This window comes from Juglans regia, chromosome 1 (assembly GCF_001411555.2).
Source record: "Juglans regia cultivar Chandler chromosome 1, Walnut 2.0, whole genome shotgun sequence".
Lineage (NCBI taxonomy): Eukaryota > Viridiplantae > Streptophyta > Magnoliopsida > Fagales > Juglandaceae > Juglans > Juglans regia.
The window spans coordinates 36,054,528-36,067,386 of NC_049901.1; the positions used below are offsets into that span (position 1 = coordinate 36,054,528).

Sequence of the window (12,859 nt, forward strand, 5' to 3'; positions counted from 1 at the left end):
AATTATATTCAAACAATTTTTTAACTTTATAATATTTTTATTCAATTTTTTGTTTCTCATTTTCCAAAATTCAATAAAAAATCTTCACTCAAATCATTTTGTTGCTATTCACAAAATTATAAGAAGACATATTTGAATGAATTTTATGGAAATTGGCAGCTATGAAAAAAGAAAGACTATTATTATCTCAATTCCTCTCAACTCATCTCAACTCATTATTACAACTTTTTCAAATTCCAACACAAAATATAATAAACAATTCAACTTTTTCAAATCCCAAAATAATAATAATAATAATAAATAATATTCTAACAATATTTTATTATCTCAACTCAACTCAACTCAACTCACTTCAACATCCAAACGCAACCTTAATGCACAAAGACTATTCATGCTACGAAGACAGAAGACTACAATAATTGCAAGTATGGAGTGTGAGGAATGATAAAAATATAAAAGAATTACAAATGTTGAGCAACTCAAAGGATATATACATATATGTCCATCAAAATAAAATAAAATAAAATAACAAAAAATAGCTATTTGAAAAAGGAATAAAAAAAAAGGTTCAAATTGAATCGGGAAAACACAGGAACGGCTCAAAATTAAAGTAATTGTGCTCAGCATAACGTGTATAAAAAAATTGGAAAAAAAAAATAGAGCAAAGAAAAAGAACCAAGAAGAAGAAAGAACCTAAAGAGGAATATGAAGTATGAACACATCGGCCAATCTCCAACAAGCTGGAGAAACATTGCAAGACATCATTAAATCAAGACTTCATCAGGGATTAAAAGTTGAATAGTTGTTAGCCAGAATAGGGAAGCCATGTGAACATAGCCGTAGCTTTATATAGACAGCCGTGCCTGGCGTAAGTTCAGATGAACCTCTACTTTTCACAACGGATTCAACGTCTGGTTTAAGCTGGCATCCAAACCCAGAATCCCCCGCGATTCAAGTCCCAACAACTCAACTCCAACCTCCATCACAACTCAACTCCCAGCAAACCTATTCCTACTGCAGCATAATAGCATACTAGAATTCGTGCTTTACAAGAGTGCACCAAGATAAGCACTCATCAATTGTCTAACTGCAGGGTCCCGATGCCTCTGAGAGCACCTTCATAGTTCCGTGAGGTATTTCTCCCAGTCGGTGTACGCCTGGGATCTGAAGACCCAACTGGTAAATTCCTTTGCCCACTTGAAATTCTGTGCGCTGCTCCAGGGCTCGCCTCAGTAGTACGAGATTGACTGGGATCTGACTCACTCTCAACAAATGCATCACGGCTGCTAGAAACAGCAGCTCGTCTTGATGATCCACTTGGCAATCCCAAATTATTGGAGTTTGATAACTGCATGGTCCAAGAATAATGTGCATTGGTTTCAAGATAGAACATGACAAAAGGGGCAGGGCAACTTTACAAGGAAAATCATGCTATATCATATTCCATGCCTATATCCGAAGTGGGAAGCGCCAACCAAAAAAAAAATGAAGATGGATAAGATGACTTAATGAAACAATTTGGGAAAATTAAGCAACTGCCACACTGCCACAAGGGACAACTCGGCAGCAACCTATTATGTAATTCAGAGAACCAAAGAGAAAGGAGGGTTGGGGGGTAGAAAGGTTTATGCCATTTTGCTAAGTTTTAAAAGGTTTCACAGAACATAAATAGCAATAGGGAACTATCCAAGTTAGATAAGGATCAGATGAAAATCAAAGAAGGTCATGAAACTTAGAAGAAACAAAAAATAAAAATAAAAATAAAAAACACTCTTGACTTAGACACAACATACATTCTGATCAACTCACCACAACATTGTTCGAAATGGCTGAATCATTAACAAGTGGACTTCTCTGCCTTGTAAAAGCTCCAGAATTCAAAGCAGGTCCTGATATTCTCCTTCGTGAAGAATCCATTGGAGACAAACCAGCTGCTCGCCCGTCCTCCACACCTGTAACAAAATAAGAGAAGTAAGCAGCATAAACCCCAAGCATATGTTCAAGACTTATGCAACTTTTTTTACAGTTTGGGTGAATATGACCAGATGTCAGGAAGTTAGTATTATAAAAAGCGACAGGAGGAAAGTAATAGGAGTTGAAAATGATTAAAAGAAGAAGCTAGATATATCCTTATAGCAAGTAAGCAAATGATAAGTGCGAATCTATCAACACGATCACCACTTAAGAAACTATACAAGAGAATGAGGTTATTAATACCTATGTATTCATCAAAAAAATTAAAATAGTATCAAAGTAAGAAGCAACACTAGGAAAATACCTGTCTGTCTATCAGCATTGGCAATGGCAGTGGGCATTCCAGCACTCGTTCCAGCACCAGCACCCTAACAAAAGCGTGGTATTACAAAATACATTTAATGCTGATGAAGAGACAAGAATACAAATCACTTACAATGGCACGGACTGGGGGAGTGGCCAGCTGTGATTGCTGATACTTCAAAATGGTCCAATCAAATACATAATCGAACTGGAAGCCTGTACAGAATCAAATAGAGTAATGAGAAGCTGAAATACTGATGCTATTCCATACAACTTTCAGACAAGTTATCTGATACCGGCTTTCACCTTGCAAAAATAAATGTGTGAAAGTCAAAGGAAATGTGGTTTAAAGAAAATAAATTTCTAACCTTCACGGATAAAAAGGTCACGAAATATTCTTTTCAGATAAGCATAATCTGGTTTGTCATCAAATCGTAAGGAGCGACAATAGTGGAAGTATGATGCAAATTCTGTTGGATACCCCCGACACAAGGCCTGAAAGAAGCATTAGGTACAACATTTACAACTTGCAGAAGCTGGACATATAGAATAGGCTGCCACTATTTACAAACAACAAACCTCAATTGAGGTAGAAACTTTCTTTTCACTAATTTTGTCATACTTCTGTTTCTTAGTTCCTGCTTTCAGTCCCTGCCAAGGAAGACTAAAGAGAAGAGGAACAGGTAATTAATTGCAGAAACCAATGCAAGAATCAAAGGAACAACAAGGACCAACAATCACCTTCCTCTCAAGAAGTACATAAGGACATATCCAAGGGATTCTAAATCATCCCTCCGGCTTTGTTCTATCGAGTTCAAAACATCAGGAAACAAAGAGCCATTATAAGAAAATCCAGAAGGGACATTTAACTGGAAAGGCCACTCATTAGAAAGAGAACCAAGTACAAAACGATAAGGGAAAGCATACCTATACCAAGGTGAGTGTTCATACTTGCATATCTAGCAGTTCCAGTCAAATTCTTGTTTTCTCTGCAGTATCAATGAAAAGTACAATAAACATTTGGGTTGTCATAATTACCATGTTGACAAGGGATTGACCATGTTCATATGTGTTAGCACAGGTTGCCATGAACCCCTGGAAAAGAAGTTAAATGAAACCTTAGTCTCTGGCAATCTGCCACTCCTATAACCACCTTTTTTTATATATGTAAACCACCTATTTTCTTCAAGCTTTCACCCAAAAACCCAGCAAAGTGACTTATTTAAGGTGCTTCCGAGGCACACCTCCGAGGTAAGAGAACACATGGTCTTTCCATCAAGTCTTCTCTTCAGATATCTCGAAAATAGACCTGTAGACCTTGCTTATATCCTTCAAAACCTATTGCTAAGAAGATGACTTATTGTTCTTTCCTTGCTGCAACGCTTGAAAGTTAAGTTTTAAGATGTTATTCCAAGATAAGTCCAAAGTGCTAGCATTACTTGAGCCATCTTTCCTATTCTCTAGACACACCAAACAGCCAACATCAAACCAGAAAAAAGAGCCCTAGAGGCTGCAAGTTGCTGGGAAACCTCTAAACCAAGCAAAGGTGAGTTTTCAGGCAAAATTGCATCAAAATTGGAAATTTCGTCCTTTTGTAACAGTACCAATTCTTTCTTAATTTTTCTGACTCGGAAACCTAAAACAACCACAAGAAGGTGCAAGAACTCAATCCATACTTTCGAAATTCAAGTGGACATATTGTACCACTTAGCTCTTCCCTTAGTACATAGCTTATTACCTCAGGTTGCTAAGAAAGTGTTGCCATTTTACAACTCAAGGAGGTTAGTAGGCATCCGTTGATGTTGAAGCTAAAATGTTATGTTTTCTATTTCTAAGCTATATGCCATATTGTTAGCCTTCTCTTGTAAACCCCCTTGTTATGCACTATTATATGGTACGTTATGAAAGTTAGTCTGCAAATGGTTTTGTTTTTATCGGTAAACATGAAAGTTAACAGTCTGCAAATGCTTTGATGTGAAATATGTGCTATACATATGTCTATGCTATGAACGCTATGAGAAATCTCGTGATTTGAAAAGTCATGAAAAGACTCCGGCTATGAAAGTTATGAGAAACTAAAGAAATGAAAGAAAGAGTGACGAATAAATGCATTACAAGTTTTAATATTTGGCCATTGAGGATGTGACAGTACCAAAGCTAGAGGGGTGGATGTGCAGGTCATTGAGAAGTAGTCATCTAAAAGATGTTTTGTATCTAATATAAGAAGTAATTTCCCTTGTGCATAACCTAGGCACGCAAGGGTTAATGTGTCGACCAATATATGAGGCTAAAGATAAATGTTGTTTTTTCTAGCATTGTCCATGTGATGTTAAAGGTGATTTACAAAATTCTTAAAAGGAAAACGTCTTTAACAATATTTTAATGTATGATATGCTACTTAAATTACACTCATTTTTGCTTTTATGTTTTATAATCTCCCAGGCAATAATAATGACGAGTCTACAAGCCAAAGTAGAGGAGACGTTGACTAGTGAAGGACTGAAATAAGTTTTACCACCAAGGCTTTTAGGTTTTGTCTGGCATTATCATTTTTGCTTAAGATTAGATATATTTGATTTGTTACATTTTGTTCTTTTGAGGTTTTAATATTGGAGAACTCTTATTACTTGGTGTTGTGGAAAGTAGAGCAGTACTCCTAACCTAATTGAGAAGGGAGTATTACATTCTATGCTCAAGTTTGTTTACACAAGAGGGTACTCTCTTCCGATGGACAGCCTCTAGAGACCTTAACGGACTTAATTTTCATGATTTCCTATTTTTTCCCTCCTTCAAGATGAGTGTATTTATAGTATACTTCCTATGTAATTTGATTGCGATTTTCAAGAAGTCATATTACTTATTGAGAAAGTGAGACATAGATTAACAAGTTGAAAGAGGATGTGTTTATCTAAGGAGTGCACAAAAGTACTCTCTCAAGTTCACCCACTTATTTTATGTCTCTATTTCCCCTCTCCTTGCAAGTGTAAACAACTGTAGGGATTGGAACTAAATCAAGAAACTACACCAAAGGAGCACATAAAAGCTTTGGATGAAGATAACTTATGCATGCTGTTAGAGTTAAAGTCTCCCCCTTAAAGACACAGCAAACCAAACACACAATTATTCCTCTCACCTGTAAGGAATGTGTTGATGGGTTGAACTGTCTCTATATTTCTTTGCCAGACCAAAATCAATGATGTACACCTGCATGATTTGAGTAGAATTACCATTCAAAAGCAATATACTGAAAGAAATATATAGATATAATATGAAATTTAGAACAGAAACCTGATTTGCACGCCTTCCCAAGCCCATTAGAAAGTTGTCAGGCTTGATATCTCGATGCAGAAATGATTTAGAATGAACAAATTCAACACGATTAATCTGAAGTAACCAGAAAAAAAGGAACAGATAGATGAGTTTCGGGGAAGTATATGAACTAATCAAACATTATGCATAAAGTCTCTATGGAATCTACCATTTGATCTGCAAGCATAAGAACTGTCTTCAAAGAAAGCTTCCTACTGCAGAAGTTAACAAGATCTTCAAGACTGGGTCCAAGCAAATCCATCACCAAAACATTATAGTCTCCCTCCACTCCAAACCATCTCACATTTGGAATTCCAGCTGCCAAAACCAAAATTGAGTTACAATGAGAATTTAATATTGGATGAACCAAAAAATGAAAACAAAAACTTGAAAAACAATTCCAATGGCAGAAGAATACAAATGACCAATTGACAGATAAAGTAAGTTTTATTACTTCCTCCCTGTAAGATTCTGTATAACTTTGACTCATATAGCAGCTGAGGATGCTTTGTCTTGACATTTTCCTGGATGTAAGAAACAGATCAGCATCTTGGGAACCAAAGATATGATCCAATGCCATTCAAGTAGCAAACATAAAGATAGACATATTTGAGCATGATGAAGGCATACATTCATGATTTAACTCATGTGATCCAGTTAAAAGTATTGAATCAGATGATATAACAATATCGGTTACCAATTTTCACTCTGTCAAATAAAACATAAAATTAGGTACAATAATTGAGCTCTCCAAGATAAATGATCGCCCAGGTTGCTCAACCTCTCTCACTAGATTTTTTTTTGGGAAGAAATTGACCGTGTAAACTCAATAATAGCACAATGAAAAGATGGAGATATCTGCTTTTTTGGACACTGAATAATGTTAAAAGCCCAAAAATCTGGTGGGTTGGGCATACCGAAGAAATCTGGAGCTGTCGAGTTGAAGGACTTTAGGCCCATTAGCCTCATTAATGGGATATACAAAATCATTGCAAAGGTGCTTGCTAACAGGTTAGGGGTGGCAATTGATAAAGTAATCTCAAAGCCACAAAATGCTTTTATAAGGGGTCATCAGATTCTGGACTCGGTCTTAATTGCAAATGAATGTCTGGATAGTAAATTAAAGTCTGGAACTCCAGGTATTATTTGTAAACTAGATATGGAAAAAGCATATGATCATGTTAACTGGGAATTCCTCTTGTACTTACTGAAGAGATGTAGCTTTGGGGAGATGTGGTGTATGTGGATCAGATGGTGCATTTCAACAGCAAGATTTTCAGTCTTGATCAATGGTAACCTAGAAGGTTTTTTCAATAGCTCTCGTGGCTTAATACAGGGTGATCCCTTGTCCTCTCTGCTTTTCGTTATAGTCATGGAGGCTTTGAGTAGGATGTTATCGGCTGTAGTTAGTCATGGTCTTATGGCTGGATTTTCTGTGGGTGATCCACAAAGGGGCCTTATCTCGGTTTCCCATTTATTATTCGCAGATGAAACTTTAATTTTCTGTGATGCAGAGCAAGATCAACTTAGGGCACTGAAGGCACTTCTTTATTGTTTCGAAGCAGCGTCAGGTTTAAGAGTTAACTTCGATAAATCAGAATTAGTGCCTATTGGAAATGTCAACATTTCTCGACAGTTGGCTAACACTCTTGGGTGCAAGGTTGCTTCTCTTCCTATGACTTATTTGGGCTTACCATTGGGAGCTGCTTCACGGGCTTTGTCTATTTGGAACACAGTTATTGAGAAAATAGAACAAAGATTGGCTGGATGGAAGAGACTGTATTTGTCGAAAGGAGGCCGAGTGACTCTTATCAAAAGTACTCTCTCTAACCTACCAACTTACTTTCTATCTTTATTTCCAATTCCAGGTAGTGTGACGGCACGAATCGAAAAGCTATATCGGAATTTCTTATGGAGTGGGATGGGAGATGAATTCAAGTTTCATCTAGTCAGTTGGGATAAGGTATGCAGACCAATTTCTTCAGGTGGATTGGGGATAAAGAATTTGAGAACTTTTAATCGGGCATTGCTTGGGAAATGGCTTTGAAGATACAATGTGGAACTAGAAGCTCTATGAAAATTAGTGGTTGATTGCAAACATGGTAAGATGGGAGGGGAGTGGTGTACTAGAGAGGGGAATGGGTCCTATGGGATGGGGGTTTGGAAGCACATACGACGTGGTTGGGGGGTGTTTTCTCGTCATACTAAATTTTTGGTGGGGGAGGGCACTCGTATAAAATTTTGGAGAGACATTTGGTGTGGGGAGGAGGCTCTAGCAGATGCATTCCCTTCCGTGTTTCGTGTAGCATGTGATCAAGAGGCTTCTGTGGTAGATCTCATGGTTCATTCAGGGGATCAACTCCATTGGAATGTCATCTTTAGTCAAGCAATACATGACTGGGAACTTAACAGTGTTGAGGCCTTTTTCAGTCGAGTGTACTCTACAAGAATGTCTGGTTTGAGAGAAGATAAGTTGTGGTGGAATCCGACAGGTAAGGGTGTTTTTTCGGTTCGCTCCTTCTATAAGTCCCTTACTAAACTTCCAAACACGCATTTTCCTTGGAAAGGTTTGTGGAGGAATAAGGCACCTCCAAAAGCACTATTTTTCACTTGGACAGCGGCTCTGGGTAAGATTTTGACCACTGATAATCTGCGGAAGCGCCGGGTTATTATTCTAGAATGGTGTTGTATGTGCAAGAAAGCTGGCGAGACAATGGATCATCTTATGCTACATTGCGAGACAGCCAGAGCAATGTGGAGCGATGTGTTCATTCGAATAGGGTTGATTTGGGTCATGCCTGCTACAGTGGTAGAGTTATTGGCTTGTTGGGTAATGCCAGGTGGTGCTCCACAAATCAAAACAGTGTGGAAGATGGTTCCTATTTGTATTATGTGGTGCATATGGCAGGAGCGTAATGAGCGGACATTTGATGATAAGGAGCGGACAATAAAGAATCTTAGAATTTTATTTTACCGTACCTTACTTCTGTGGACAAGTGCTGTAGATTTTAATGGCCTAAATGTACATGATTTTCTTCTTTCTTTTTTAGCAACTAGATAGGTCCTATCTCTTGTATTCCACCTTGTATACCTCGGCTTGGCCTATTCTTATTTATACTACCGTTTACTTATCAAAAAAAAAAATCGACCAAGTAATACTAAGAATTTAAACCCTCCACATCTCAAAAGCAGGATGTTCAATGTTCACGTTTTTTCCTATAATGCCCTTACTCATAATAACAACCACTTTCCATGGTGTTCTACAGAGGAATATGGGTCCTATGGGGTGAGGTTGTGGAAAAATATCAAGAGTGGGTTTTTTTCCAGTCATGCTAGATTGGAGGTGGGTGATGGCACAATGTAACGCCCCAATGGAAGGCCCAAACCACATGGCCTATACTCCAAAAGGACTAGTCAATGATACAATTGGAGCTCTATTAGAACCTTATAAAGAGCAAGAACTTCTCCTTCCCAAATAATGTGGGATCTCATGCACCACCTACCCTTATCCTTATCATATGGGGTATCACAATCTCCCCCCTTAAATTCCCGACATCCTCATCGGGCCTGTTTTTCGTAGGTGGCATGGCTCAAGTCCCACATTTCTGGTTGGGATATGCTCTGATACCATTTGTAACGCCCAAATGGAAGGCCCAAACCACATGGCCTATACTCCAAAAGGACTAGTCAATGATACAATTGGAGCTCTATTAGAACCTTATAAAGAGCAAGAACTTCTCCTTTCCAAGTAATGTGGGATCTCATGCACCACCTACCCTTATCCTTATCATATGGGGTATCACACACAATGATTAGATTCTATCATGACTCATGGTGTGAAAACAAGGCCCTCAAAGAAGCCTCTTTAGAGGTTTATAGTATTGTGCGTGCTTGGGAGGCAACAGTAGCTGATCTATTGGAGTTCTCAAATGGCTCAACTCGGTGAAATCTAGCTTTCTCAAAGTGGGTCAAGACAAAGAGGATGCCTTCGCAGTGTCTTTCAATCTTTTGTACTCCACTAGATTACATCGTGGGGGAGCCGATAAGACTCTGTGGGCCCCATCCGATACGACTCTTTCAATCTAGAAGGTTCTAGTATCTCAAGATAGTAGCTCCTAGGCAGGGTATTTGGCGAGTTGAAATGCCTCCAAGAGTAGAATTGTTTTTGCTTTGACAGCCTCCTTAAGGAAGATCCTAACCATGGGTAACCTAAGGAAACATCATATCACTGTGATAAATTGTTGAACATACAAATAGAGTGGGAAATCCATAAACCACCTTTTACTCAATTATGAGACTTCTAGTGCCTTGTGGAATGACTTTTTTGCGTATAGTTGGATTGGCGAATTATACCCAAAAGGAAAGCATACATTTGTTCCAATTGGAAGATATGTGGAAGCCCAAAAATAACAGCAGTGTACAAAATGATCCCTATCAATCTTGTGTGGTGCATTTGGAGGGAACTGAATGATAGAAATTTTGAGGATCACGAACCAACAATTGAAGAGCACTAATTTGTTCCTTTGGGCAGCCTTTATAGGTTTTATTGGGCAAGTTTTCATGATTTCAATCTCTTTCTGTTTCTATTCAGTTGTTCCTCTTGTATATGTTGTGTACTTGGACTAATAAAATCTTCAGTTAGCTATAAAAAAAAATAACAAACCCTTTCTGTGGAGATTATTTATAGGATTATGACCCCTTGAGAGTTGCATTTTATGCCTGGACATTCTCATTAGACAAGATTCTCACCTTGGATAACCTCCAAAAAGGACACATTGTACTATTGGAAAAAGAAAAAGAAAAAGATACATTGTAATGGTTGATTGGTGCTACATGTGCAAGAATAATAGGGAGTCTATGAATCATCTTTTATTCCATTGAGAGATTGCTAGTGCTCTGTGAGGTGACTTTTTCAGATGAGTTGATTTGGGTTGTCTCATACCCAAAAAAATAATGGACATTTTTCATTCTTGAAGAAGGCTTGGTGGCAGCCACCATATCATAGCGGTATAGAAAAGGCTCGTATGGTTTATTTCGAGGAAAATGAATGATAAAGCTTTGAGGACCGTGAACAGGTGCTGGAGGAGCCAAAAAACTTCTCACTCATTTCTTTAGGACAGCTTCTATACACTTCAGGCATAACTTCAATAATTTTCTTGTATTCTTTGCACCTTCTAGATGTGTACTGCTTGTATAATTCACGTTGCATCTTTTAAAAAAAGTGTAATCCCAACATCCATTTCTTCCTCAAAAACAAAAAAAAAGAGTGACAGCCGTGGTTATGATTTCGAAAGAAATGGAGACCTAAAGAATCTATCCCATAACACTCTCCGAAGGTAGCGGAAATAAAAAAGAAAAAATTGTATACAGCAGAAATTAACTTCTGCATCCCCATGATAGAAACAAAAAGGAAAAATTGTATCAAAATGAAATATGATAAAAGCATCAAATTGCACAATTCATGAATTTCTATAGGCGTATCAGGTGAGCAATACTCACAAGCTTAATCGCAACGTCTTCGTTAGTCTGAATATTAGTACCTGCACCACAAATTCATAACCGATTACACACTGAAACACCAAACTATCCCCCAATAAACCAAAAAATAAAAACGTAGACAACAAACAGACCGAGATAGATCTCCCCGAACGAGCCGCTACCGATCTTTCGGCCCAGCCGAAACCTGTTCCCAACCCGATGCTCCATTTACACAAGGAAAAATTTCGAAACCCTAGCTAAAACTTCAAAAAACCAAATTTTAATATGGAAAAATGATAACGCCGAGAAAGCACAAGACTCTGCACCAAAAGGATAACAAAAATTCAATTGAAAACGCCGATAAGAGCTCAAAAACTAAGCGAGGGGAAATTGATTCTAGGGGGTTAGGTTAAAGGAAGTTTCGGTAACAGAAATGGCAGGAAAAAGGTGAGAGACAAATGTGTTGAACGATTTTCTTTCTCTGACATCGTGGTGGTAATATTAGGACTTGATCCAATCCGAAGCAAAAGACTTTGAACAACCACAATCTCTCCCTCTCTCTCTCTCTCTCTCTCCCAGAGATGCTTCGTTTCTTACTAATTTTTTTTATTCTTTTTTCCTGTTTTGGAAAAATGCTTGTCCACGCGTGTTCCATACGCGTGTTTTAACTTCTACCTGATGAATGTAGGGACAGCGAGAGTTTTTGCGCCGAGGTCGGGTCCGGTGTCACGTGACTCTATCCACCCAACAAAAGTCACTGTCACGTGATATAAAATAAAGGACAATGCTTCCATCAAAAAATAAAAAATAAAGGATAATGCTAGGGTTGCCGGGAGCTCCATCTTTTGTTTTTTCTTTTAACATCATTTTTGTAATATTTTTAAATATTTTAAAAAAATTACAATATTATAAAATAACATTTTCTTCATCCTTAAGAAAAGAAAACTAAAAATAAATTGAAGAGGGAGCTCCCAACGGGATCCCTATCATTTTCTTAAAATGAAAACTTTAGGAAAATTCTAAACGCAAGCGAGTTTGTGAACCCGTTGCGCACCCGCAGTCTATCTGGCATGCCACACACAAAAAGAAACAGTGCGTTTTGAATACTCATGATGTGAAAATCCTAAATTTCATGACCAATCCGGGAACTCTAAATTTCATAAATCAAAACTCATTTAAATTAAAGCATTCTCAGAGAGAATTACCAATTTGAAGTTGAAAATTAGGATTTTGTTATTTAGGGGGCTAGACGCTTTGAGCTAGTTAAACCCTAATTGCGACGCAATGTGACTCAAACTTGTGCTTTGGGATGAGCTGGAGAGAATATTTGGAGCAAAGTTGTTGTAAGATAGGATATAAAGCAGTGAATTTGAGAAACTTGAAATCCTATCAATACATCGGAACAACAAATTTGAAGCAAAATCCAAAATGCAAACCCATGAGATTTTCCCAAGTTGGAAAGAGAGTGAGAAGTAAAGAGATGAAATAGATGTAGCTTGCAGAGGAGATTAGTTAATATGTCAAGTTAAAGATTGAATACTCATGATGTGAAAATCTGGGTATAATTTCTTTTTCTGGAATATTTACTGTGCGAAAATGTGATTTGGAGAAGATGAACAGGTTCATCAAAATCTGGTACAATTTTTTTTCTTTCCATCCTCTGTCTTTTACTTCTTTTTTTTTTTTTAATATAATATAACTATTGATGTCAGAGGGTGCGCAAGGGGTGCGCCAATTCGTTTGTACGTAGAAGCACTGTTCCTAAAATAAAAGCACCCAATGGACCAATACACCC

The 12,859-nt window shown here is 37.7% G+C and overlaps 1 protein-coding gene across 1 annotated transcript; it reads right to left on the reverse strand.

The window, feature by feature from the left end:
• Window positions 1-573: 573 nt before the first annotated feature.
• Window positions 574-11,675, reverse strand: LOC109009397 (casein kinase 1-like protein 1). The gene is made up of 14 exons (XM_018989860.2): window positions 11,217-11,675; window positions 11,086-11,126; window positions 6,041-6,110; window positions 5,756-5,904; window positions 5,566-5,661; window positions 5,411-5,481; window positions 3,205-3,266; window positions 3,019-3,082; window positions 2,857-2,941; window positions 2,646-2,772; window positions 2,411-2,493; window positions 2,279-2,342; window positions 1,810-1,952; window positions 574-1,348 (listed from the first exon to the last, which is right to left on the reverse strand). Exons 1-14 carry the CDS (start codon window positions 11,290-11,292, stop codon window positions 1,076-1,078), a joined length of 1,404 nt encoding a protein of 467 aa, XP_018845405.1. The 5' UTR covers window positions 11,293-11,675; the 3' UTR covers window positions 574-1,075.
• Between the last annotated feature and the right edge of the window lie 1,184 nt (window positions 11,676-12,859).

Excerpts from the sequence above, each read along its gene's own strand:
- LOC109009397 (XM_018989860.2), bottom strand. The coding sequence starts at position 11,292 with ATGGAGCATCGGGTTGGGAACAGGTTTCGGCTGGGCCGAAAGATCGGT. Across the intron at positions 2,494-2,645 it reads TGACCTTTTTATCCGTGAAG|GCTTCCAGTTCGATTATGTA; the intron begins GTTAGAAATTTA and ends GATTCTGTACAG. Across the intron at positions 1,953-2,278 it reads CAATGCTGATAGACAGACAG|GTGTGGAGGACGGGCGAGCA; the intron begins GTATTTTCCTAG and ends ATTTTGTTACAG.